Source organism: Syngnathus leptorhynchus, chromosome 5 (assembly GCF_054491065.1).
Source record: "Syngnathus leptorhynchus isolate UIUO chromosome 5, UIUO_Slep, whole genome shotgun sequence".
Lineage (NCBI taxonomy): Eukaryota > Metazoa > Chordata > Actinopteri > Syngnathiformes > Syngnathidae > Syngnathus > Syngnathus leptorhynchus.
Window position 1 is genome coordinate 8,451,938 of NC_141199.1, and position 24,869 is coordinate 8,476,806.

A 24,869-nucleotide genomic window follows, 5' to 3' on the forward strand; every position below is an offset into this window, starting at 1 on the left:
TAGAATAGCGACAGAACTCTGGGCACAAGTCAAAAGTACCAGGGCACAACTACAGGATAAGAAATATTTTGGCAATTAAAAAAAACAAAACATTCAAAACAAAGGATTGCCTGAAAGGTGAAGTAAAGCTAAATAGCTGCATCACAGAACTTCACAGAGGTGTGAAACAATGACATACCATTTCAGCAGGTCAATTTTTGTGGGGTAGGCAAAAATATAACATAGTCACTCAAAAATTGCTTTATCACCTACCCGTTTGTAAACAAACAAACAAACAAACAAACAAACAAACAAACAAACAAACAAACAGGTCGTTATATTCGGGCCAATACGGTACTTCTTTTTATGCTCCTCATCTCAAGTCACTACCATAATCAAGATTGTGATTCTGCACTTTTTCCATTTTGAGTGTTTGCAATCTGCGTTGAGAAGACTTGTGGCTCACTGGAGTGCAGTTTTGCTTTGCAGGTGGACTTGTCGAGGGAAATATCCATCTGGTTGTTCTTCGGAAGAGCATCCATATGACTCCCTTTTGAATCGCTGAAGATTGTGTTTGAGAAGACAGAGTTAAGGCTAAATGGGGGGTTTAAATCTGATTCCTGCACGGGGGGTTTCGAGTGGTCTTTGGCAACGAGGACTGTTGGGTCTCTTGGAGGTTTGACTGGAGGACTGAGCTCAGGCGCTCTGCTTTCACTGACTTGCTGATTGGATGCTGCTGCTGTTTCTTGTTTCTGGATATTGTGCTTTTCTGAAATAGGACCAGGAATTGTCTCAGTCTTCACTACCACCCTGCAGTCATTGGTGATGCTGGGATATCTAGACGACCCATCGGCTGTGGAAATGACACTGCTGGCACGAGGAAGACTTTTCGACAAGCCTTTGAGTCGCCCTTCTTTTCCCAACGGATTGGAGAAGCAATTGAGGCAGCCAGACATAGAGGACGACTTACCCTGAACATAAAACACTGTAACTGGTGAACAAGCTAAAGTCTGGGTACAATCAGTATTGGATTTTAAATTTGTGCTTAACGTGGCCACTGAATCCGATGAGCGACGTGTGACTTTTCCTTTCGAGCCCCTTCTGATGCTTTTTGTTCCCCGTGTGAGCCAGAAATCGTGGCTTGGTGTAGGCTCTTTCTGTTGATGTATTAGTTTGAGCTCAGATTCCTGGCTGTTTGCCGGAGGGATGGTCAAGGCTTTCTGTTTGTGCGCTGTGGAGGTTTGCTGTGTACGTTGGGGTGTCGAGGTATCCCTTGGAGGATGGTACGAGACAGAGGTGTGGCGAGACAGTTTCTGCTGGACAGGGCTGCTTCCATTTGACCAGGGCTCATTATCCAGGCTGATGCTGAACTCACCGCTGCTCTCACTTTGGGCTCGACTCTGGGTGACATTAAGCCCTGGGATGAAAATGAATGTATATTTTTTAAACAGAGAACATGTTCACAATCTGCACAATGTCATGAGATTATTGCAGTATTATACACTTTAAGTATTATTTTAACAATATAATCAAAATTGTAGTTGTAGTCAGTCTGTTCTTACGGAGGTCTTGATTAATTGATTGATTGATTGAGAGCTTAAACTTAAAGGGTGGAGCAAACCGGGGCAGTACATTTACTCAAGTACAGATGAATCAATACTTTTTTTTTTTTTGCACAAAAGTCTTCTACTTAATTGCCGTTCGTTTCCTTGTTTTAATGTTGCCATGGTTTCTGTTTGCGTCGCCCCTCCCCTCCTGTGTCACAATCTGTCATCGCCATCACCTGCCTCTTGTTACCTGTCATGTATTTAAATCCTGCCTGCGTGTCGCTCCTGTCGGGTTGTTCTTATGTTGCTAGTCGCTTGTCTGTTCTCGTCTTGTTTCGACTTTCTTGTCTTTGTCTTGTCTTTCTGTTCAGTTATTCTCGTCCCTAGTCGATCCGCTATAATCTGTCTTTTGAGTTCCAGAGTTCTAAACCCTGGTCCAAGCTGAATTTGGTCGCCTAGCTCCATTCACTCTATGACACCGTCTTGAACGTTTGCCACCTTTTCAGGTTAGTTTCATATTTCTTTAACAGTGCCTTTTCCAAAGTATCATATTGTGTTAATGATAGAAAGGGGGCAGCAGATCCACACTTCTTTTTTTTTTTTTTTGCCTCTGTAGTCAGCATGCAGATTAATATGAAACAAGGTCATGATAGCGATTTGATGGATTTACTCTAATTCCTGCAAGGGTAATACATCTGTATTTGCTGAATCCTCTAAACGGCTATTCACAAAGCTTTACCCTGATGCTGCAGCTCGTCGTCCTCCAAACCAGATGGTGTGGCGCTATTACTTGAATCCTTGTCTGTGGAGCACAAATAATTGATAAAAAGACGTACATTTACATTCCATGGATTCAAGAGTCTAATTTACAATTTGTAACTCATTCACTGCCACGGACAGCGGTAGTCGTCAAAGATCAATTTAAACTGTGCTGGTAGTGAATGAGTTAAATGATTTCAAATAAATGGAATGGAATGAAATGAATGGCTTGCTACCTAGCTGTAGCTGTGACACATCTGGGACATCAGTGTCACTGGCTGTGGCGTGGAGTTGCATGGATGGTTCAGTGGTGGGATGAAAGTGTCGTGTGGATAAGATGGATGTGCTTAGGAATGAGGTCGATATTGTTTTCCTGTCCTGCAAATCAGCTTCAGAGCCTTCTAACTCCTCTGAGCTGGATGTGAACTGCTTCTGCTCCAACGGGGCAGAAGTGTACAGCAAGCTGCTCAGGGCTGCAATGTTGTACAAGAGAACAAGGACAGGGGTGAGGATGGGGAGGAGCCAATGTGATTCAGTCTGAATCTTATGGATACTCATTAAATTAGAACTGCATGTTCTGATTTATTGGAGTAGCATAATTGAAGTGGTGGTGGACTTTCCACTTCTGAATGAGTAGTTGCATTAAGGTTATTATAAAGGATAGATCAAACTCTCAAACAGTTTGTCTTACACAAGGAACGTTGGATGAAAGACTTCAGTTTATCTTTGTTCTTCAGCTTGCTTCTCATATGAGGAAACACTTTCAGTGTGGCTTTTGAACAGACAGCATCCATGTGATGGATTGAATTGTGAGATGGAAAAGGGAGTGAAGAAAAACAAGACCAAATGAGAGACATTTTGATGCATGTAGAAGAAAATGAAGTATGAGGTATTGGACAAATAAATCCAAAGTTCAAGTCAGGAAGCCCATACTCACTGCTAGGCTGTGATGGTATGACATCACCTACTGATGTGGAGGTGGAGCCTGCAGAGCCATCTGAACTAATGAACGAGCTGCTATCGTGATATGAGAGCTGAGCCTCAGAGTGCGTCGGTGTAAGTGAATGTTCTAGTCCCTGTTCACGGCTATTCGATTTGATCAACTTCTTCAGCTTGAGAGTGATCCAGTTTCCTCGCCTGTTGAAAATGAGCATTTAGAAAATGATTTTTTTTAATATGATGTACCTGTCAAGCAACTTACCTGCGAGGAGGTGAGGGCTCATAAAACTTATACTGGTCCATTATCTTCTCCTCGAGTTTCTCCTTCTGTCTCCTTAAATCATTAAGTTTGTCACTAAACCAACAATGAGAGAGTTGACAAAAGTTGTTAGTTTTTAAATTATTCTCTTAAGCAAACAAGAACTTGCATTCTAATGTGTTTCTCTCTTAACCAATGTCTTCTATTGCTTAATTATGTGGTTGGAATGTAGTTTGGAAGTGGTTCTCATTGCTTACATATACTGTCGTTCCTCTATGTGAAACAGATCTTTGCTCTCCATTGTCTGTTCCAACAGAGTCCGGTTCTGCAGCATCAGTGTGTCAATTTGACTTAGAAGATGATGATTCTCCTCCTCCAGGTTCCCCTTCAACTGGCTCAGCAGCTAATAATACATTTGTCACAAACCAATCTAATAAATCAGATAAGGTATTTTTGCAACCATCAGAAGGTGTGTGTGTTTGAAGATAGAGTTGCTAGCCACCTCGCACTGATTGGTGAGTTTTGTGGAGGTGATATCAAGTTGCTGGTACTCCTTTTTGAGCTTGGAATAGTCGGCCTCCAGCCAAGTGTGCGCCAGCTTGCTCTCATTTAGTTGGCTCTTCAGCTGCTTGTGATCTGCTTTCAGCAGCTCATTGTCGTTCAGAAGTTGACGATAAGTTTGGTTCAGCCTGTCAAAAAAATGGTGCAATATTGTGGTATGCAGAAAATCATATAATAATCACTAATTCCTGTGGGTATATACAGTTCATGCGTTTTTGCTTGTGATGACATTTGACCTTTGCTTAATTGTTTAGGTGCCTATGTTCTCCTTTTGCCTCCCTCACCAGTCTTTCTCATCCCGAAGCCTGCAACATTCAGCGGCAGCGGTCCTATGATGTTCCTTCTCCAGACTCATTCTCATCTGCTCTTCCTTCAGGGCCTTTTCTAGATCTTCTAATTTGGTCCGTTGCTGCAACAGGTTGTTGTACCTACAGTAAATATGCCAAATCAAACATGAAACAAATCAATAATAATAATAAAAATAATCATAAAAAATAACAATGGATTCCTGGGAGCAACATTTGTTAATGCTTTTTCACATTTGCTTTTCTTACCTGTCCTGCAGTGTGCGGTGCTCGAGCTCCAGCGTCCGATGGGCATTTTTCAGACAGCCGTGTTTTCCCATGAGAACTTCATACTCTGCGGCTTGCCGCTCGTGGAGAGCCGCCAGACGCTCGTGATCCCGTAAAAGCTGCTCGTGAGCACCTCGCAGCTCTTCGCGTTCACGTATGGCACTGTCCCTCTCGCTTTCTGTTCCCACCTGCTGCTGCTGCAACTGAGCATTCTGAGCCATTAGGGAAGCACTCTGGGAGTTCAATGTGGATTTTTCCACCTGGAAAATCAAGACGGTTAGTTCATTTCAACAAAGTAAATCCAGTTATGCACGCAAATGCGCACCCAGCTTAATTTTCTCATCCATCCCTTTACCTGCAGGTCCGCATTGAGTGCCTGCAAAGTGGTGGTGTTCTCCTGCAGGGAGGCAGCTTGCCTCTGCAGGGCGAGGATCTGAGCCTGTTGACTGTCAGACTGACTTTCCAGCTGCTTCAGATGAGCCTGCGTAGCCTGGCGCTCTGTCTCCAGTGTTGCGTTCTAGAAAGGGGGCGAAGAGTTGAAAGAACTGACGAGGACCATCATTTGCTTCAATTCAAATGTCATTATTTGCTTTGACAAGGTTTTCGGGCAATAAAATGCTACCTACGTTCCTCTCTACTTCAATCAGTCGGTCTTTAATATTCAGGAGCTCTTTGGTGGCTTCGTGGCTTTCACGTAGCCATTCACTCATTTCCTTTCCGTTCTCTCTCAGATCGCATGATTCGGTCACCTCCTCTTCGTGCTTTTGCTGTAAGGCCTCATAGCTCACTTTCACCTGTGTGGTGGAAAAGAGTTTAAACACCTGCAACTGGACAAAACTACAAAACGAGATTTTTAATTCACAGTTCTGAGCTCGTGGCGAAGATGCTCGTTAAGGTTCGAGGATTCTTGTAGACGGGACTCCAGCACGGCCATCTTGTCGTCTTTAATTTGAAGACACTTCTTCATGGACAGCTCCAACTCTGACTCCAGCATATTGAACCTTCTGCATGGACAAATATGTCAATATTTCATACTTATTTTTAGAAGTTAAACAATACAATGCAGACCTGCGTTCGGCTGTGTCGAGTTCCACAGATTGTTTATTCTCTCTGTTGAGAATTCTTCTCTCCTGCTCATGGGACAGACGCTCTAGTTCATCCTCTTTCTGCCGGGTCTTCAGTTTCTCACTGACAAGCTCCTAAAAAAAATTCAACAAATTAAGATTAGTAGACCAAAAAAAAAATCCTATATAGTACCATGTAACACATTTTTTAAATGTTTTTTTTAATCAGAGATGCAGGTAAACCTTTCTGGATGCTGATGATGCTTATAGGTCAAACTCAAAAACAAAAATGAAAACATCACAAACCTGATAAGCAAGAAAAAAGTAGAAAAAAGACATTTTTGAAATGTATTATATTCATAAATGTACTTTGGTCTGTTTTCCTATGTATTATTTTCTGAAGAATCCAAGCAGAAATAATATATTCTTGGTTAATATACATTCTTGGTTAATATACACCTGTCCAATGCAGAAAAATGAATGACTACCAAAATCATTTTAAAAATCAATATTTCTTTCAGATTGCCACTCTTAAAAGTTTTTATTGAACAAAATGTTTATGGTATTTATTAGTTCCTGCAGTGTAGAACTGCACTTCATCATACTGAAAGCTGTTTCTAATAAGGTGGAGCTTTAGTTCAGCAACAATATTGGAAACCCTCTCTGTAAGATGCAGTGAGGTTCTGCAAACTGCAAATCAATAGCGAGCATTATTACGTGGGGTGAAAGAAATATATAATATATTTTTAATTATCTACCAAGAAAAAAATACTGTAGTAGCCCATTTAAATTACGTATATTGCAGTAAGATATGCATTGTGAATTATTTTTAATTAAATGTAAAACGGGATTTAAGCTTCTGCAAAAGTTTTGATACAACTTTTTTTTTATAATAAAGATTGTATATGTACAACGGCGCTGTTAAGTGAAAAAAAAAATATGGTGAGACAAGGTCCGAGCAAATCAATTCTTTAGTCTCCTTATGACCTTTCTAAGCGTGTCCAAGGTCCTTTGGTCAATTGCAGCTTGCTTGGCCAGTTCTCTGTTGTCTCTCTCCAGCCCTTTGACCCTTTCAGCTGTCTCCCTCAACTCCTCCACCTCCTTCACCAGACAGCGCATCTCCCTTTCCAGGCTCGCCATGCAGACATTACTGCTGTCTAAGTTAGCTTCTTGAATTTCAGCCTGACATGGAAAACATAACTGTTACTTCAGCCATGATGAAAACAGTCCTCAAAATCTGTCAACCTTGCACTTACCTGCTGGCGCAATCGTCGAGTCTCCTTTTCCAGTTGTCTCTTAACCTTTTCCAATGCTGCTGTTTCTTGTTCCAAACTCTGCTTCTCTGTCTCCACTTGGTCCAGACGGCGTGCAGTAATCCGGAGTTCCTCTAATGTGGCCTGGAGGCTTTGGTTGTCTGCCTCTAGTTCTTGAACCTCAGTCTCCAATCGGTGGACTTTTCGCTCTAAAGAGGAAGATTTTTTAGAAGCGTCTTCTAACTAAATGTGACCTTGCCCACTTCCAAAACATACCTGTGTTACCAAGGGAAGTTTGCAGTTGTTGATTAATGGAGTCCAATGTCTTGCATTTGGCCTCCAGATGCTGCGTGTGCTTGTTGGTGTTAGTGAAGCGTGTTGGCTGGCCAATAAAAATACCATCATGGCTGGAACTGCTGCTTCTTGAACCAGGAGAGGGATTATGTGATCCAACAGCGTAATGAGCACTATTTGAAATCTTTTCTTCCAAATCAGATATAACTGCTTTAAAATGCCCTCCGCTGTTGTTGTCCTCTAACGTTCCTTTCTCCTGAATATGACTGACTGTATTAGCTGATTGGCAAAGGGCCGCATGGTCTTGCTCTGGCTTTTGATCTTCAACATCTGTATTAAAAATGTCTTTTATTGTACCAAGGTTGGATGCATTTCTGCAGTTTTGCTCACGTGAGCAGGAAGTCAATGATTTGTTTTCATCTGATGATGAGGTCCACTTGTCAGCGCAACAGACCACCTGCCGGACACGATCCTTCTCGCTGTGGTGGCTACGTTTGTCGGAATGCGCGTTGTGGTGAAGACATGCATTTCTGAGCTCCTCGACAGTCTTCAGGAGACTTTGGTTCTCCTTCTCCAACTTCAACAGCCGACTTCGGATCCTCTCATTCACCTCCTCACTTAAAGTCTGCTGTCCTTTAGACGAACATAGAGAGGTGATGAATGTCGACAGCAAGACCTTGACGTGGTCGGAATGAACATTTATTTGATGGGAAATATGGAATGTTGATGTTTGTTTTAACAAAGTGAGCAATTTCAATGGATCCCTGATATGCCATTACTGCTATTGGGTACACAAATGAAAGCCATTTCATAAAGTGTAGAACTGTTAAATCCATCAATGAAAAATATGATTTGATAAACATATGGTTCATTTATTGATTTAACATGTTTCATATTGTGAGCAGCGATTCTCACGTTATTTGGCCAGCTCTTACCCTGGGAGTTGTCGGTGCTTTTGGAAAGTTGTTCTAACTCCCATCCCAAGTGCTGGGACTCCGCCATGCTCCTCCTCTGTGCTAAACACAGAGTCAAATTTTCATCCTGCAGCTCCTCAATGCATTTACGATCTGCATCTCTTCCCTAAAGTGAGCATGCACGATTGGTAAGTTGAAGATACTGGAATCAATATCTCCACCACTCTATTAAAATGTCAATTACTTGTTCCATGTCATGTATGCGGGCCTTCAGTAGCAGGCTGTGTTTCTCCAGCTGGTGGATTTGATCTGAGCGTGCCCTCCAGCCTGCCAGCTGATCTTCTAGTACCTCTTTGGTTTCCTGCAGCACTCTGATATCCTCCTTGAGTTCCTGAAGTAAAGGAGGAAAAACATTTGCGTAATGCTGATATGACATCAACCATAATAAAATACATTCCCATTTCCAAGTAATCGGATGATATTAGTTGTACTAAGTTCATTCTGTTTCCTTTTTTCAATCACTTTTTGGTTCTTTTATCACAAACAGTTTGTGATAAAAGAACCAAAAAGTGGATGATATTATAGATGAGTATACTCAAAAAACATCTGCGACAATTATAGAGCAATCGAATCAATTGTCAACTAATCAATTATATGATTAATCGACAACAATTTTAATAATCAATTAATCATTGGAGCAGTTTGTGTATGTGTGAGCGTGTGTGTGTGAAAAAAGGTATTCATAGTTGTTTTAACCTCCACTTTGGCCTTGTAAAATTCCATCTTGTGCATTTGCTCCCTGTAGCGTCCGACCTCACACTCCAGCTTATCAGCTTTGAGCGCACGCTCTCTCAGAGCATCCAGCTCATCGCGGTAGGCACGGGCTGCTCGGGCGTCGACAAGCAGCTTCAAGTTCTGATTAAAAAAAAAATCACCCAGAATCGGCAAATGAATGTAAAAAAAATAGAGAATACTTATGTGTTACTGTCAATTTATCATCTTTACAAACCTCCTGCTGGATCCTCTTGAGCTCTGCCTCCATGTTTTCCAGATCGTGTCTGTTGTCCAGCAATTGTTCACTCTTCTCTTCTCTGAAGGAAGGGACACAGTGCAGAAACGATTTTTTTTTCTGCATCAACTGATCGACCAAGTTGTTTATAAGCATGAAAATGGCAAACTGAAATTGAAAAGTGCACCTGCTTAAATGAAATAACTGGTTCAAGGGCCATTGAAAAAAAGAGAAATAAATAAACACATTAATGGTTAAAGATGTTTCAAGGGACTGTCCAACTGACCCCGCAAGCAAGGATAATACGCGAGAGGGCGATTATCAGCAACATTGCCATTAGAGGGTCTTCAGATCGAGGTTAGTATGCATGTGCGTACATGAGTCGCACGAGCACAGAGCCAATGTGGGTCAGAGGTATAGTGTGCAACCACTGAAATGACCAGGCAGGCATTAATGTGGGCCAAACTCCCCGGGGCATCTCTGATCCTGTAGTAACATCATTCAGACACTACTGGAGGGAATCCAGAGGACAGCTTACATTTAAGTACCTCACAGCAACTAATGTTCCATGCAAAAGACACATGATTTCATTTTATTTTTCCAAAGTCTGTATTTCTACTTCTGTATGTAGTAGGTCTTGGTTTTTATATATATTATAAAACCTCACAAGTCACATTTTGGTCAATTTAATATTTTTTTCAAAAATCTGGTTAGTCAAGATATGTGCGTGTTACTTTTACGCATTATTGACCAATTCAAAGAGTTAAAAGTGGCTTTCTCTTTTTTACGATTCAATGCTAATGGTTGAACAAACTTGCCATTTTGGGGGGGCTCCTGAAAAGGGATGATTTTGTAGCTTTCAGGATTCCACCTGACACCGGTGATCTATTTCTTAATTTTACCTTGGTTTTTACATTCTATGAGAATTTCTAGTTTGTATCAAAACAGATTGTATAGGTATGAAAATATCTAGTGTAGTTTGTCTGCAGATTGTCATTGGTCGTACTCACAGCTCGTGTCTAAGTCGTCTAATCTTGGCCTTAGAGTCTGCAAGTTCCACCACCAAGTGTTGCTGAGTTCCCGCCTGCTGTTGTTGCATAATGGCAGGATAGATGGCCGACTGCGGGCCGGATGAGCTACAAAGCACACGAACCACACCTTCCCTTTCTTGTGTTAGCTCTGCTATCGTCTTAAGAAACAAAAACATATATTATTTGATTGACATACTTTACTGACAATGGTTGTATTTTTATTTTATTTACAACCATTTACAATTCATAGCCCAAGTACATTTACATATTTGGTATTCTCAACTATTTTACAACATTTCCAAAAAGTATCATGCCTTACCTCCAGATGGGAGTCCCTCTGGTCCAGCAAGTGCTGAAGATTGGCAGCTATGGTCTTTGCTACAACCTCCAGCTCATCGGCGGGCATGTTACTGCACTCCAACCAATGCAGGTCGAGCAGATTGTCTTGACTGTGGGTTAGCTGGAGAATATGTTGGTTTAATCATTTGGACATTATCAATGATCTACTTTTTTCTTGTTAGGTTTGTCTTGCAAAAGTGATCTTAATCTCAATACAAAAATATGATTTACAAAATCGTATAGATACCTCTTGAATGTGCACAGCTATTGCTGCTTTTGTGTCAAAGTCAAGAGCCTGGATTATTTCAATGTACTTCTCTTTCTTCTCACACTGAAAATGAAACATAAAATAGTTCTTCAGGTAATGTGATAAGGGATTATTTTGCCAACTGTAATGTCATAAAACATATGGCGGTATGGTACATATTAGATGCCAGTTTAATGTTTACCTGAACTGCACATCCCAGGAGCAACAACAATAGTTTCTTCATTTCCACCAGACTTTGCTCTGTTCCAAGAACAGATAAAATAGGGCATAATGAAATAAAGAAAAGATCCAGGACTGGTGTCACTAAAGACATTCAGTATTTCTGTAATTTTTCAGTGTTGGACATAGAGTTCACACATTTCACTTTTTTACTTCACATTTGCAAATAGGTTTTGTGCCAAATTTGATTTGAGATGTTTCATTTTTTTTTCTTCTTCTTAGCACAAAGTTAGCTAGGATTGCCTCCAGCTCACCTTGGAGTCTGTGAAAATAAAAACACTGTAGAAAAGATGGATGGCATACCAGTGTGAGGAGTCCTTGAAAGCTGCAGCACATTTGGAAGAGGAATCAAAATCAACTGTCTCAGGTTTTCCTGTAAAATAAAATGCAAACCAAATACATACATTACGACTAAACATACTGGAGATGTGAATGCTCATAGAGTATGTCAGTCTGTATACATGTATTTGAAAAAAATATTGAACACAATACAATGTTCTTTCCATTTTTCCATAATGAACTAATAATGTTTCTGTGAATCCAAATCAAGTAAAGCATCTTTATTAACATTATAGCATCAAAATAGCTCAACCCAGCCTAAAAGGAACCGCTTAAAAATGAAATAAAAAACTGTCCTACATTATTTTTTTTACCCTATAACCGTAAGCACTGAAATATAAATGTAATATTCATATATGTTAGCAGTACAAATGAATCAGGAATGAGTATCTGTATCAGTTGAGCAGAAATAAATCTGTAATTTAAAAATAAAAGAACTCAATTAAAACAATTGAAATGCTCCAATCTGCTTGAAAATGACATTCTTGTAATCTCGACAGACTTGAATGGAAGACATCTTAAACTGCACTTAATTAATTTGACAGAAGAGGAAAGTCCAAGCCTCATTTGCAGTGGCGTGTGCCACAGCATCTCGTGTTTGAAATGTGCGACTCTAAAACTCTGTCGGGGCTCAGACTGCAGCTTTGGCGTTTGCGTTCCAACTGATCTTGCGCTGATTGCACAGATGTCAAGAAGGGCGATATTAAGGGCATGCATCTTAAGACAGAGCTCGATTTGTGAGGAAATGAGTCAGATCAAGGAGTCAAGTTTGCACGTGTTACATATTCAGTGCGTGTGTGCAAACATGAGGTGGAATGGAAAAATCCAAAGCAAATGTTCCCGTTTCATAATCTGGATGTTGTGAAAGGGTTTAGCAGCATGTAGCTTGGATGGATGCAGGGGAAACTCACTCACCAGATAATATGCTTTGATTTGCTGAACAAGAAAGGTCAAGTTCTGGACTCGCTGATTTGGATCCTTGCTCATTTTGGTTGCCGTTTGAGGTACGGCCGGAGGATGTCTGATGTGGAAAATGACAGAAGAAAACTTCAATCTGTCTGTCAATTTATGCATCATCCATCCATCCATCCATCCATCCATCCATCCATCCATCCATCCATCCATCCATCCATCCATCCATCCATCCATCCATCCATCCATCCATCCATCCATCCATCCATCCATCCATCCATCCATCCATCCATCCATCCATAATCTGCTGTCTTCAATCAAACTCTTTATTTATTTGTTATAAATTTCTGTTAGAATACTAACTTTTTAACGGAACTTTTTAACTTTTAAATTAACTTGTTAAGAAATTGTGCGAAAACTGAGAGACCCCAGCCAGATTGAGGACAAAAAAAATTGTCAACACATCACAATGACATATGACGGAATTAGCTATATCTAAATATCATATAATTTCTAAAATTAAAAAAGAGTATTACGAATATAGCCCCTAAATGCTGTGAGTTGCATAGGAAGGACATCAGAGCAGTCATTCTGACTTTTTTCTTGTCATCATAACATCATGGCAAATCATGTTCAACACTTGAGTTTCCAAATGTTTGCTTGCGTTTCCTCGTAAATAAACAATAATGCTGATGCAAATTTGACACTCTCAACACACACAATACAAAAAATGCCGTGAGCTGCTCCATCATCACAATGTTCAGTCATCCTGTCCCCGCCCATTTTTTATTGCCCCATTTCTGAGTGACCCCCTCGCTCCTCCCTCCCATCTGTGTCCAAATGCCACTAAACACCAGCAACACAGTTTTAATCCCGGAGCCTCTCCCAATCCAAGAGATTATCCCGCCTCTGCCCCCTCCCCTCCTACCACTCAAGCGCTGGTACTCATAAAGAACTGGTTATTATGACACTGGTTGATAAAACGAATAAATGTATCTTAATGGTAGACAATAGAAGCTTTCCATAACTCTCCTGGGTTGTCCATTTTACCGTTCATGAATCAAGCTTCCAGTATGTCACTTGCTATAACTAAACAACTGCCAGCAAACCAACAGTTTTCTAAGGGTGGGGATAATTCCCTTTGAACATACGGTGCTCAAATCATAATCCTTTAACTAGCATCCCAACAAAATTTATGATGTCTCATCTGTTATGGCAGGATTTTATCGAAACTTGATGAATAACTGCAGTAGGAGCAGATCAGCGCACTGGTCGAAAGACTAAGATGCACAAGTTGAACGAGTTCATCGTACTGATAAAGTTTTTTTTTCCCGCTACTGTACACTCGCAGGTCAACTTTGGCACATTAGTGGTAGGACAACCACATATTACTAAGTGAAGCAAAATTGTGCAATATAGTGGACATTAATGCGCTACTAGTACACATTACTTTTGATGAAAACAATTAATAAGAACTCTTGATCCTGGTAATCATTCTGCTTTTATGACAGATTACAGAAATCAGAGAATATTTACTTACGTGTGGCTGAAGTCAGAGAATTTGGACAGGATGGCTCTAAATGAGGGGGGCCAAATTCATTTCTGTCCTGAGCCAATCACGGTTTCTTATAGTCTTGTTTATTACACTTGGCAATTTAAAATTTTTACAGACATTAGCAAGAATCACGCAAATTGAAAAACATTATTTCATTGGCCACAAGAGATGATGCGGCGAGACTGAATTGTGATGAGAAGTTTGAGTTTGACAGCTAAGTGATTAATCGATGATCAAAATAATTAGTGATTATTTGATGATCGATTAATTGACAATTAACCGAGTATTCTTAACATCTCAAGGCACATATAGTGGTAGTAGCATGTAGTTGTCGACTAGTGCACAGATTTGCCTCACTAGTATCATGTAGTTGTCCTATTAGTTTGTTCCACTGGTATGCAGAAATGTCAAGTAACACCACACCCCAAAGTTCAAACATTGTTTTATAGTACCATTCATTCAATCATTCATTCATTCATTTCAAAAAGTGAACACAAAACATGACTTACATTTGGCTCATAACTTCATTCAAAAAGACTCCATCCAACAATTCATTGAAGTCCGCATGCCGGCCTTCGTCATGAGAAGCAAAAGTCCTCACCTGCATAGAAGCGGCCATATCATCATCAGTCAAGTCAATAAAAGTCCATCATCACTTACTTATTTGAAATGACATACCCAGATGACAAGTGGGCTCATCATGAACTGATCCAGGATGGGCTGGAAAAAAACGCTTTCCATCTTCACCCAAAGGTTTGTCAGAAGTACATCCACTATAAAAATCCCAACTCGTCTAACTTGCTTGAGGCATAAGGCAGGTCTTCCAAGTGAACTATCCAATTTTTTTTTTTTTTTTAAGATTGTAGGCAACACCTTCCTGTTCACCTGGTTCTTTCCCTCCTCAACATCTTCAGCGATGACATCGGCCGTTGTCTTCAGCAAACAGTTCAGATACAATACCAAGCATCCTCCACTGATCCAAATGTTTCAAATGCTTGTGTAGCTCCCTCCCTTACTGCTCTCCCTCAGACTGGTGATTGTGTAGCTCCCTCCCCTCCTGCTCACCCTCAGACTGGTGTTAATTCCTGAAGGTCTGCTCAGTTAGTGCCAGCAGCAGCAGCAGCATCAACACCAGCAAAAATGTTAACAATGTAGTCTGGGATATCATTTCCCACAATGTACCATGCGGCATTCCTCCACATTCAGAAATTGCTCTCAATACAGAGCTGCACAAGAGATTAGCGGATTTTTCTTAATTAATAGTCAGGATGGGGCTATTTCGACATCTATTTTGGTTGTTTTAATTTTTTTATACCCACTTGTACTGTTCCACAGATTACATTAGATGCATTTCACTCCATTCTTTGAATTTTCTTTTTTTTTTTTTTTTTTTTCTAAAAACGTAATCAGCGTCCCATAAGTGAATATTGACCTATATATTGGCACTGAACCGGGACACCTCTAGTAGCCCAAGACTGCCACCACGTGTTGAGGACCGGGAACTCCGCGTCAAGTAGCACAAATCACAGCCACTTCTCAATGCTCATTCTCAAGGATGTTAGTCAAACTATGCTGCAGGTTAACAGAAAAATAAGTGTTATTGGTGACAAAGCTAAAAAAAAAAAAAAAAAAAAAAAAGGTAATATTACTGCAAATTTCTAAATAAAAAAAGTACCACATACAATTTTTAATTCATTAACAATTTATCTTCCTCAAGGGGGAATTAAATGACCACACTGCTGCATATCCTGTGACAACATGAAACGTTTTCAAACAAGAATCTAAAGACATTCATATGTTTGTGTTTAATTAAGAGCATGTGACATTTTTGCTTACACTTTAAAAAAAATCTTCCGTTCATTCGAATTTGTCATTTTAAAAAGTGATATCTTTTAATCTCATATCATGGGCCCCAAAAGAACACATACCATCTCCGGAGAATGGTTATATTAAAAAAAAAAAATAGTACTTTCAATTTGCACCATACATTGAGATGGAATTTGGCACTGGGCAGCGCAGTGTGCTAGTGTTTAGCCCATCTGCCTCACATTTCTGGATATGAGTCCCACCCACAGTCTTCCTTTGTGGTTTTTGCACGCTCATACACATGCATATACATATTGCTACTTTTGTAGGCTATAGTTTGAATCTTTTTGGTTTGAATATAGGCTCGGACAATATATCGAATAATATAGTACTTCATGCAGCATTGTACATTACTGTCATCATCAACTCACATAATAATTTTAAGATGTAGTCAGCTACTATTCTGACACCAAGATGTAGATAAATTCATTTGAATACTGGGAAATTTAAGTACTGTGTAAGCCATTCATAGCAATGCATAGTGCAGCAATTTCACATTAAACATAAGTTACATAAAGGTAGTCTGTATTTACAAAGGGTCATTCCAATTGTCCTCCTCTTTAGTTTCCACTTGGTGCTGATGTCTATATTTGTTGTATCGATCTTTGTTTCCAAGCAGGCTTTTAGAATAAGGTGAAGTCCAGTCTCTTTCAAAAGCAGCTTTCATTTGTTCCATGATCTTCCCTTCATCGTTTTTCATCAAGGCCACCAACCCAACTCCACCATTTTTGGAAAAATCATTCCCCACCCAGTTGTGGTTTCCTAAGAAGGTAAAGCAGAAAATGTGATCATGACAATTTGTGTACATATCTTCACAAACCGCATTTGGGGATAAACTCAAAGGGATGTAGCGGCATTTATACTGTCTCTAAATCATCATTGTCCACAGCAGTCATTCTAAATTGAGCATACAAAATGATGAATTAATTAAAGAAGTATCTATAAAAATCACTGCTATTATAAAATATATTATAAATTTAATAAACGCAAAATACATTGCCTACCAATGTAAAAAGCATTGTCAGTCAGCATGTACTTGTTGTGATTGAGTCCATGTTGAATGTCATCCTTTTTCTCCTTGTGACTGAAAAACCTCTGAAATATAATTGAATGAATGCAAATCATGTCAAATAATTCGACGTAATAAATATGAATCAGCACAATGTCCAGACAGTGAGAGAGGAGCTGTTCCACATACCACCTCCAGAGAACAGTTGTTCAGCTGAACACACAGTGACTTGAGAGAGGTTACAAAATTAAAGGTGAGAGGGTGAGTGTTCTTCCAGAAGCTGATGAGCAGGCGAACTTTGATCCCTCTCAGAATCACAGCCTCTCTTATCACCTCATCAAGCGATGACCAGTACCTAATGATGAAGCCATGTTAACTTAATTAGATGATTTCCTCCCTGGTTGGATGAAGCAAGTCCATCTTCATTACATCTTTTCACAACAAGCAAGGTGAGTCAAAGTCTATTCACAGCATCAAAAACAGGCATGAAATAGAAGAGAGTCACATGAAGCATCTGTTTTCATTTCAGTACCTTGTGACCGAGGTTCCTCTGAGGCGTCTGTTAACCAGAGGGAGGTAGTCCATCACAGAAATGAAGATAAATGTCTTTGCGCTCTGCACGACGTGATTGATGGCGTCTACATCGCTCGTGCGATCTTTAGCGCAGAAAAGATCAGGGGAGGTCTGCAGAGAAGATACACCACTAAAGTGACTATGACTCTTCACATACACAGTTTACAAGTCAAGCAAACTCAAATGGTTCACTTTGGTTGTGACAGAAATTACAAGACAAAACTATTTTAGTTTTTTTTTTTTTGCAAACGTTACAGAGAGGTCTCAAGGGCAAATAACCTGAATAATTTAGGTATTATAACGTATTATAACATGCTAACCTGACCGGTGGTTCTCAACCTATTTTTAGGTATGATATTTGATATTTTTGATATTTTTTTACCGCCTTCAGCGCGAAGCATTTCTGATAAAAAAAAAATATATATCAATATATATCCATGACATCAATGCAGCTATATGTAGTACTAATATGAAAGCAACAAGGCCACGCTCCTATAGGCTAGGGTGACTTGGCTAATAAAAAAAAAATATATATATATATATTTCTTAAGACTTTCAAATCAGGCGCCAAGACTAATACATTTCTGTACATACAGGTATTTGTCACTTAAATAATGGTACACATTAGAAAACTAAGTTGCTATTCAAAGCAATTTTCCATTTGTAATGCTTCGTGTTCTGGTTAAAAAAAAACCCACAATAAATACCAAAGATCCTTACAGACACATATGCAACTGCAGGCGTATTGTTGAGCTCCAGCTCCAGGGCCTGATCTCTCCCGTAGAGCGCTGTAACTCTCTTGGACCAGATTGAGGGGATGTAGTCCCTCTCATGGAGCTGCCAGTAAAAAGAAAATACTCTGTGGAGGTCCAGAGCCAGACAGCTGCAGTTATACACCATCAGGCCCAGCTCCTTTCTCTGTGGGATGTCGAAAAGAAACAAAATTGCCACCAGTGATACAGCAAGAAAGTTGAGCTTGTGAAAACACAACATTATATCTCATGCTTCTTTTGTTCTCATTCAGTCTTGAGTTCAAAGATGCTAAAACGGCCTCTAATAATTTTTTTGCAGCACAGGTGCAAAATGTTGATGTTACCTTGGAGAATGACCTCCAGTCCATGTCAGCGCTGCCAACGTAGATGTGTGTCCGATCCACAATCCAGAATGAAGAATGGAGTCCTCCTCTGGTAAAAGCTGTCATGTTAACCAAATGCACTTCTGCATCTGGACAGGACGAGACAGACATGATTTAAAAGTCAAACTAAATGCCAGTTTGCCAATTACTTACTGTGCGTTGCCAAAATCTTCTGTTCTGCAGAGTTTGTCAGACTGCTCGCAATCTTTAGTTTGACCCCACGGGATTTCAAGTTGAGCAATCTCTGGAATAAAAGCTGACCCTGCGGAAGCGGTAATAAGTGTTTAGGCATTGTTTCAGCTCCAGCTCAGCAGGTCAAAACTCATTAAAAGGGGAGGTAATCTTCAAAATAATTAACGTTTTTTTTTTTTTCCATTCGGAGCACTTGGGAAATACAAATGGTACATTGATGACTTTGTACCTGTCGTCCTGTGTTTGGCATAGTTTCTTTTTCCGAGGGCGTCAAGTTCCAAACAGGTGACACTACCTGGACTGAGTGCTTGGCGATGTCCAGCAATGTGTGGAAGCCAACAAAGAGTGGCAAATTCTGTTTACCATTCAAGTGATCTTTTAGATCCTCGGGGATTGTCTCCATCAGGACAATGCTGCAATATAGGAGCATCAACAAATCAACATTCTTCGTATGCCCTCTTATATTATGCTTTCAATTTCTTGGTTATCTCACCGACAGTCAGTGCGACAGTTCTCCTCTGTGATTCCATCCTCATCATCCCCCCATAAATCCACGGAAGAGAAGATAAGCACCAATAGCACAGCAAAACAGCACAGCAGTGCAAAGATGGCAATGCACTTCTGCTGAGTCTGACACACAAACAACAACTTTTAAGAAACCGCAAAGGTAGAAACAGGATGAAAAGACAACAACATGGCAACCCATTAGAAGGCCCTGGGAAAGGAAAGTAATGACCCCATAAATGTTAATTTCCTCAATCAATACCGGGAGAAGGTAGGTTTTGTGATCAATAAACAACGCTGCGTGTTTATATTGGATAAGCAATAATGCTACTTTGAAAAAATGGCAACAAGGCACCAGAAAATCACACATTTGTCCATAACACTGAAGGTAGGCAGAATGCATTGCTCAGAATATTTGACTTTTCTGTATACTGCCAGCTTTGTTGTTTAAGCATGTCCCCGTTGAAAGGGATTTTATGACCTCTGTCTCGAGCTCCAGGCCAATGTCTTGGAAAATGAAAGATACTATTTGTGTACTTGAGTGTAGTATATTGTGGCTATATTAAAGGTGTGAGGGAGTCAGACATCCCTATTGACCTGACGCTGTCTCAAAAGCCTTGATTTGGCGTTTTTAAAGTGCAATGATGCGCTTTGGTTTTGCTTAGCGCTGCACACTTTCCCCATTCCTTTTTTCCGTCTTTGACAGTTTTACGAGTTACCGAAATGCTAGAGTTTATAGTTATAGTTATATAGGTTGTTGTGTATGATTTAATGAGAGTCACTTGACAAATTGTGATTACATTCATTGTAATTCACTGTTTAATTTTCAACTGCGTCATACTTTTTTAACATGACAATAAAGATTGTTATGCATCAAAACTGAGCATTTTATCACTATAAATAATGGGAATAATAAAATAATAATAACATGGCTCTTCGTATAACGTCAATACAATTTAATATCAAATCTTTTCCCCCAATGCGGTGGATGAGAGTATATTCCTTTTTTGTCTGTGTTTGAAGATGTTTATTCATTTCCATTTCTTACAATACTGTAAGGATATTGTTTGTCTACTCTTTCTTCATGTCTGTACTCTGTCTCAGTTAATTAGGCCGCTACAGCACATCCTGTGTACCGTACGCTTCTTTTTAAGTCCACGGAGACTCGGGGATTTTCATTAGTCTGACCAGAGGAAAAGACCGTGCTTGACATGCAGATATTGCCATTGAAGAAAAGTTCCACTGAGCCCTGGGAAGTTATAAAGGTTATATATATATATTTTTTGCTGAATCATCTAAAATCCACCGAAAAGAAATCAATTATGGAAATAAATGTGAGTTGCTGAATGTTACATTATATTCAAAACACAGCCCAGACATTCTCAGTGACATTTAAGCTCTACAAAAAAAAAAAAAAATAGAATCGAGATTTTACATATCCATGCATATTTGAAGGCGGGGAATTATTGGAACGTCACCTTTACTGGTTGCTTTGTGGTCGGTCCTGCCATGATTGCTGCACTCCTTCAAAGTTCTGTGACATCAGTACATTTGCTTCATCAGTCCGTTTGGGTGGCTCAGTTAGCTCTCTGCTCCATACGCATACTTTCACACTTCACATGTTTCACTGACATCCTGAAGCTCTGTCGCTGTATGTGTTTGCATCTCATGTCCTGATCTTATTTGCAGCTTGAAGGGTGTGTGTGATAAAGAATGAGCAAGTATGCAGCTCCATGCTGACTCAACTGAGGCTGTAGGAGAGATGGAGACAGACCAAACCCTCTTGTTCAAGCCACCAATGCAAAGCTGCTGTTTTGAATCCCAAAAGCCCCAGTCGCTCCTTCCCTGACTCCCTCCCCCATGCATTCCTTTTTAATCTTGTACTATAGCTACACCATGATCCAAGTTAAATTGCTATACACCTGCAAGGAAGGCTCTAGAAACCAGGGCCGGCTTTACGCGGGTGCAAGAGGGGACCTTGCCCCCTCAAATCAAATTGGCACAAGCTTCGGCAACTATCTTTGATACGTGCTGTGTGCTGACTGACAAACTGTCTGCAGTGATACATTTCCACCAACAAACACCCAATCACAGGTGAGGATGCTGGATGTGAATGCCTTTTGTATCTAACTTTGAACACCACCTAGTTCTACATGCTGGGTTGAGGATAATCACAGTAATCACAGGAAAGGGGAAAAACAACAACAATAAAAAAGGAGCCCCAAAAAAATCTGTCAGACTATCATCTTTATTAAATGTGAGTGTTTGAGAACATCCTTGGTGATTGGTTTGCAATATTATTTATATGTTTTTTAGGTGAATGATTGTCATTTGGATCAAATTTATGCGTTGCATAGCTGCCCAATTACAGTCAAATAATTGCTGCTACTGGTACAAATTGAATGAAAGAAATATTTCACAATAATAATAATAATAATAATAATAATAATAATAATAATAATAATAATAATTTCTGTTCCCTCGCCCCTGAGTGTTACATGATGACTTTTTATTTCTTCCTGCTCCTTTATGAATGCAAGACAAGAATCATTTAAAATTAAAAATCATCAATTAAAAACATGCCATTGGCAAGACACCAAAAACATAAAATCATAAAATATAAGTCAACTAAACTAGCGTATCTACTGTATATAATCATTTCCATCATTTGAATAATTGTGGCTTTTGTGGGAAATTTTCAAAATGACTACCGTACCTTTCTTTGTTTATGCACATTATCCGAAAACCTCATTAAGCAAACTCAGCGGAACAACATAAAAAGTGCAAACACTTTCTTTGATGCTTTTATTTAACACAACCCATCTCACAAATGAATAGTTACCTAATAGCGGAAAACAGCATGCAACAATATATTGCCGACAGCAAGCAAGCGGCTTGCTGTTTTTAGGAGTCCGATGAGCACCATCAAGACAGAGAGACGTGGGGGGGGACTTCAATTTCATGTCCTTTTAACTTTAAGCAACATGGGAATTGACGTGAATACGATTCGATTGTAAATAAATTCTTCCAAAATAATTATTTTGAAATCTTTTCTTTGTGTTCACAGATAAAATGTGTATGAAGAATATATACAAAGCCATAATAAGAACATAGTGTGTGGGATAGCACAAGGAAATGTCACATTTTACTGTGAACGTTTGAGCTGCTTCATGCATGTTCTTTTCCCTGCGACAGAGCAAAAGGACAGCGAGAGCGAAACTAGAAATGTCTGAGTCACATCCTGAGGGAGATGGCTGCTCTTACAGATGAATACACAACCACTTTTAAATTTTTTATGACAAATACATTGTAGTATGAAGTAGTACACTCACAAAAGATAATAATTAATTACCAATATCATAATTAAGATTGATCTCATTGAACTTTTGGCATTTTACACATTTAAAACATTTTATGATTGATGACAAAACATGATAGTTACTAGATGTGTGGGATAAATATCTTATCATTCCATGTTTTTTATATTACTCCTAAAATTCAGTGAAATATATTCTGTTAAAATAAAACTATTATGATAAGATATTGATTGGAATTTACTTAACTCTGCATTTCAAGAGCTCTTTTTCAAAAAGCTACAAACCCATTTCGATTATTCTAGTATTTACCCAGACCTGCAACTTTTACAAATATCCGGTCAATTTTACCGCGACATTTGTCAGTGTAAAAATGACTAAGAAAAGATAATAGTTTTTCAGATGCAGAGCATAACGATTCTGATCTTTGGCTTTTAACTTGGTTTGGGGAGGAGCGCTTAATTACCTCCCATCAAAAAACACCTTGGAGGATGCCAGTGAAGGACATTTCACTGTTGGCGTCTCACCTTCACACCGGAGACTCAGCGGCTGCTTGCGGTGCAATCGCTGCAAGTGTTAGCTTTTTGTTGGCTTTTTTTTATTTTTTGGGTCGTCCATGTTACTGGAGTATCAAAGTCAAAATGATATACCGAGTGAAGGCTGACTGGGCACAATGCCATGTTAATATGCTACTAGGCCATGAGCCAAATGCTTTAGTTTTGGATCTAGGAGTAAAATAAAAAAGATCCTGTCTGGCTGTCTGTCTGAGGAAGCTCCATCAGTGAGTGGCCACAGCTGACTTGTTCAGCGAAAACCACCATCACAGGCTTCTTTCAGTCAGCTCGATTTACTGAAAGCAGCCATCAATCCTGATGTTCATCTCGTCGGATGAGCACAGCATTTGACTCCATGCACACAAGTTTGACCAGTTAAATCCATCGATTTGATTACATTTTAATGACTTTTGTAAAAAAATGTCAGCGGTTTTCAGTCGGGCAAGAAAATAGTACCATTGATTACCTTTGTGTCATTTCACGCTCCAATGGAGAACAGGGGTTGAATTATCAGTTGCTACATCATTCTTCTTTGCACATGTTACATGATTAATATTTCAAGTAGAATGCTTAATGGAATGCATTAAGCCTATTATGAGCTTGACTGTACATTACCACCTCACATTAAGGCACCAGAAATAATAACAATGCTTGAATTAGTGTAGGGTATTGCCAATATTGGATTGGATACATCAGATCAATTTATGTTATAGGCTACAGTTATTGTATTTACTTCAGTTGGGAGATGAAATACCTCAGGATTCATGGGTAGCTGAATCTCGTTTTCACCAATCATTACAAAATAACAAAATAAAATCAATCCAAAAATACTGCACAGCCCACATGAGATGGAAATGAACTAAACTAAAGTAACTAAGTTAAGTATTTATTTTTGGAGAAACGCCAAAGCATTTCAGAAACGGCACGGCATGACTTCACGAAGTCAACCGTCATGTATATTTGGGGGGGGGGGGGGTGAAAACAGAGGTTTCCATCGTCCACAAAATATACCCAACACCACACAATTCAGGCCTTCCGAAATCCGAAAGAGCCAACGCAACGAAGAGAGCGACACCAAGACACCCACTTATCGGCTGCTACCAATCAGAAGAAAGCTATTATCAAAGTTTGATAATCGAAGACCACAGAAACCCATACGGAACACCGACCGTTCAAAATCACCAGAAAATAGCTAGAAAAGTGCCACACTTTTCATTTTGAACCCCAAATATCTTTTAAACCCAATGAAAGGATATCAAAGGTTGACAAAATAATAAATATGTCATGGCACTTTTAATAGGGCATATGTGTGTGTCTGAGTGTTTGTGCGTGCACTGGTAGCGATGAGGCAATTAGTGATCAATACTCATCGGTGACAACAGAGCTCAGCCTCCTCTGTCTTGTGTTACGTTTCGACTGTGCTGAATTTGATGCGGCACTTCCAATGGATAGAAACCTTTGATACTAACTGAAAGGTTCCCTTGTGTTTTCCAGCCTTAAACACTTTTGCAATTGGATATTCTTAACAAACACAACTTCCAATGGTTATGTTATGCACAATTCCAGAAACATTTTAAAAGTGATTGACTTGATGAAATGTCATCGGTTTCATTTGAAAAAAGAAAAAAACAAAAACGAGAGGGAAAAAAAAAGTTTGAAGTGTTGCCCTACCTTCTCTGGTTTGTCTTTCCGGCGCAAAAAGATGGTTGCAGAGTAGCCCTGTTGTTGGGCAGCACTGAAGCTGTTGTTTTTCACTTGGGACAGATCAGACAGCAGGGCTGGGGGTGCCTCCTCTTGCCCCCTCGACCTTGGATTATTTGACAGTTCCATTGATGGCCTGTTTGTCTGTGTCTGTCTGTCCTGCCTGCAGGGCCACAGACGGTCTGCCTCAAGCTACCTTAAGATGCTG

At 39.7% G+C, this 24,869-nt stretch overlaps 2 protein-coding genes and 1 long non-coding RNA gene across 5 annotated transcripts; 1 reads left to right on the forward strand and 2 right to left on the reverse strand.

The window, feature by feature from the left end:
* Positions 1 to 339: 339 nt before the first annotated feature.
* LOC147056697 (girdin-like) lies at positions 340 to 14,554 on the reverse strand. Its single transcript, XM_085911784.1, has 29 exons — positions 14,492 to 14,554; positions 14,323 to 14,414; positions 12,262 to 12,367; positions 11,311 to 11,380; positions 10,970 to 11,028; positions 10,768 to 10,851; positions 10,501 to 10,641; positions 10,161 to 10,339; positions 9,151 to 9,232; positions 8,898 to 9,056; positions 8,386 to 8,532; positions 8,163 to 8,307; positions 7,210 to 7,860; positions 6,937 to 7,142; positions 6,668 to 6,862; positions 5,685 to 5,815; positions 5,479 to 5,620; positions 5,243 to 5,410; positions 4,972 to 5,133; positions 4,599 to 4,876; positions 4,329 to 4,472; positions 3,986 to 4,172; positions 3,741 to 3,886; positions 3,487 to 3,579; positions 3,223 to 3,422; positions 2,977 to 3,057; positions 2,522 to 2,758; positions 2,266 to 2,328; positions 340 to 1,396 (listed from the first exon to the last, which is right to left on the reverse strand). The coding sequence occupies exons 1-29, from the start codon at positions 14,552 to 14,554 to the stop codon at positions 375 to 377; spliced, it is 5,433 nt and encodes a 1,810-aa protein (XP_085767910.1). The 3' UTR covers positions 340 to 374.
* LOC147056698 (uncharacterized) lies at positions 1,821 to 5,253 on the forward strand. 3 transcript variants are annotated; one of them, XR_015066026.1, is made up of 5 exons: positions 1,821 to 2,032; positions 3,800 to 3,930; positions 4,332 to 4,462; positions 4,610 to 4,892; positions 4,978 to 5,253. It is a non-coding gene; the product is annotated as an uncharacterized LOC147056698 (long non-coding RNA). The 3 variants fall into 3 exon arrangements; XR_015066025.1 differs by having other exon boundaries at positions 3,800 to 3,862; XR_015066024.1 differs by lacking the exon at positions 3,800 to 3,930.
* A 1,433-nt stretch (positions 14,555 to 15,987) lies between the features above and the next one.
* On the reverse strand, positions 15,988 to 24,790 carry pld5 (phospholipase D family member 5). Its single transcript, XM_085912538.1, has 10 exons — positions 24,632 to 24,790; positions 19,082 to 19,218; positions 18,818 to 19,001; positions 18,550 to 18,658; positions 18,358 to 18,485; positions 17,982 to 18,179; positions 17,221 to 17,372; positions 16,878 to 17,043; positions 16,684 to 16,774; positions 15,988 to 16,441 (listed from the first exon to the last, which is right to left on the reverse strand). The coding sequence occupies exons 1-10, from the start codon at positions 24,788 to 24,790 to the stop codon at positions 16,209 to 16,211; spliced, it is 1,557 nt and encodes a 518-aa protein (XP_085768664.1). The 3' UTR covers positions 15,988 to 16,208.
* Between the last annotated feature and the right edge of the window lie 79 nt (positions 24,791 to 24,869).

Excerpts from the sequence above, each read along its gene's own strand:
- LOC147056697 (XM_085911784.1), bottom strand. The coding sequence starts at position 14,554 with ATGGAAAGCGTTTTTTTCCAGCCCATCCTGGATCAGTTCATGATGAGC. Across the intron at positions 7,143-7,209 it reads AACTTCCCTTGGTAACACAG|AGCGAAAAGTCCACCGATTG; the intron begins GTATGTTTTGGA and ends CTTCCTCTTTAG. Across the intron at positions 3,058-3,222 it reads CATACCATCACAGCCTAGCA|CCACACTGAAAGTGTTTCCT; the intron begins GTGAGTATGGGC and ends TCTGTTCAAAAG.
- pld5 (XM_085912538.1), bottom strand. The coding sequence starts at position 24,790 with ATGGAACTGTCAAATAATCCAAGGTCGAGGGGGCAAGAGGAGGCACCC. Across the intron at positions 18,486-18,549 it reads GAAGATTTTGGCAACGCACA|ATGCAGAAGTGCATTTGGTT; the intron begins GTAAGTAATTGG and ends CGTCCTGTCCAG. Across the intron at positions 16,775-16,877 it reads ACAACTGTTCTCTGGAGGTG|AGGTTTTTCAGTCACAAGGA; the intron begins GTATGTGGAACA and ends ATTATATTTCAG.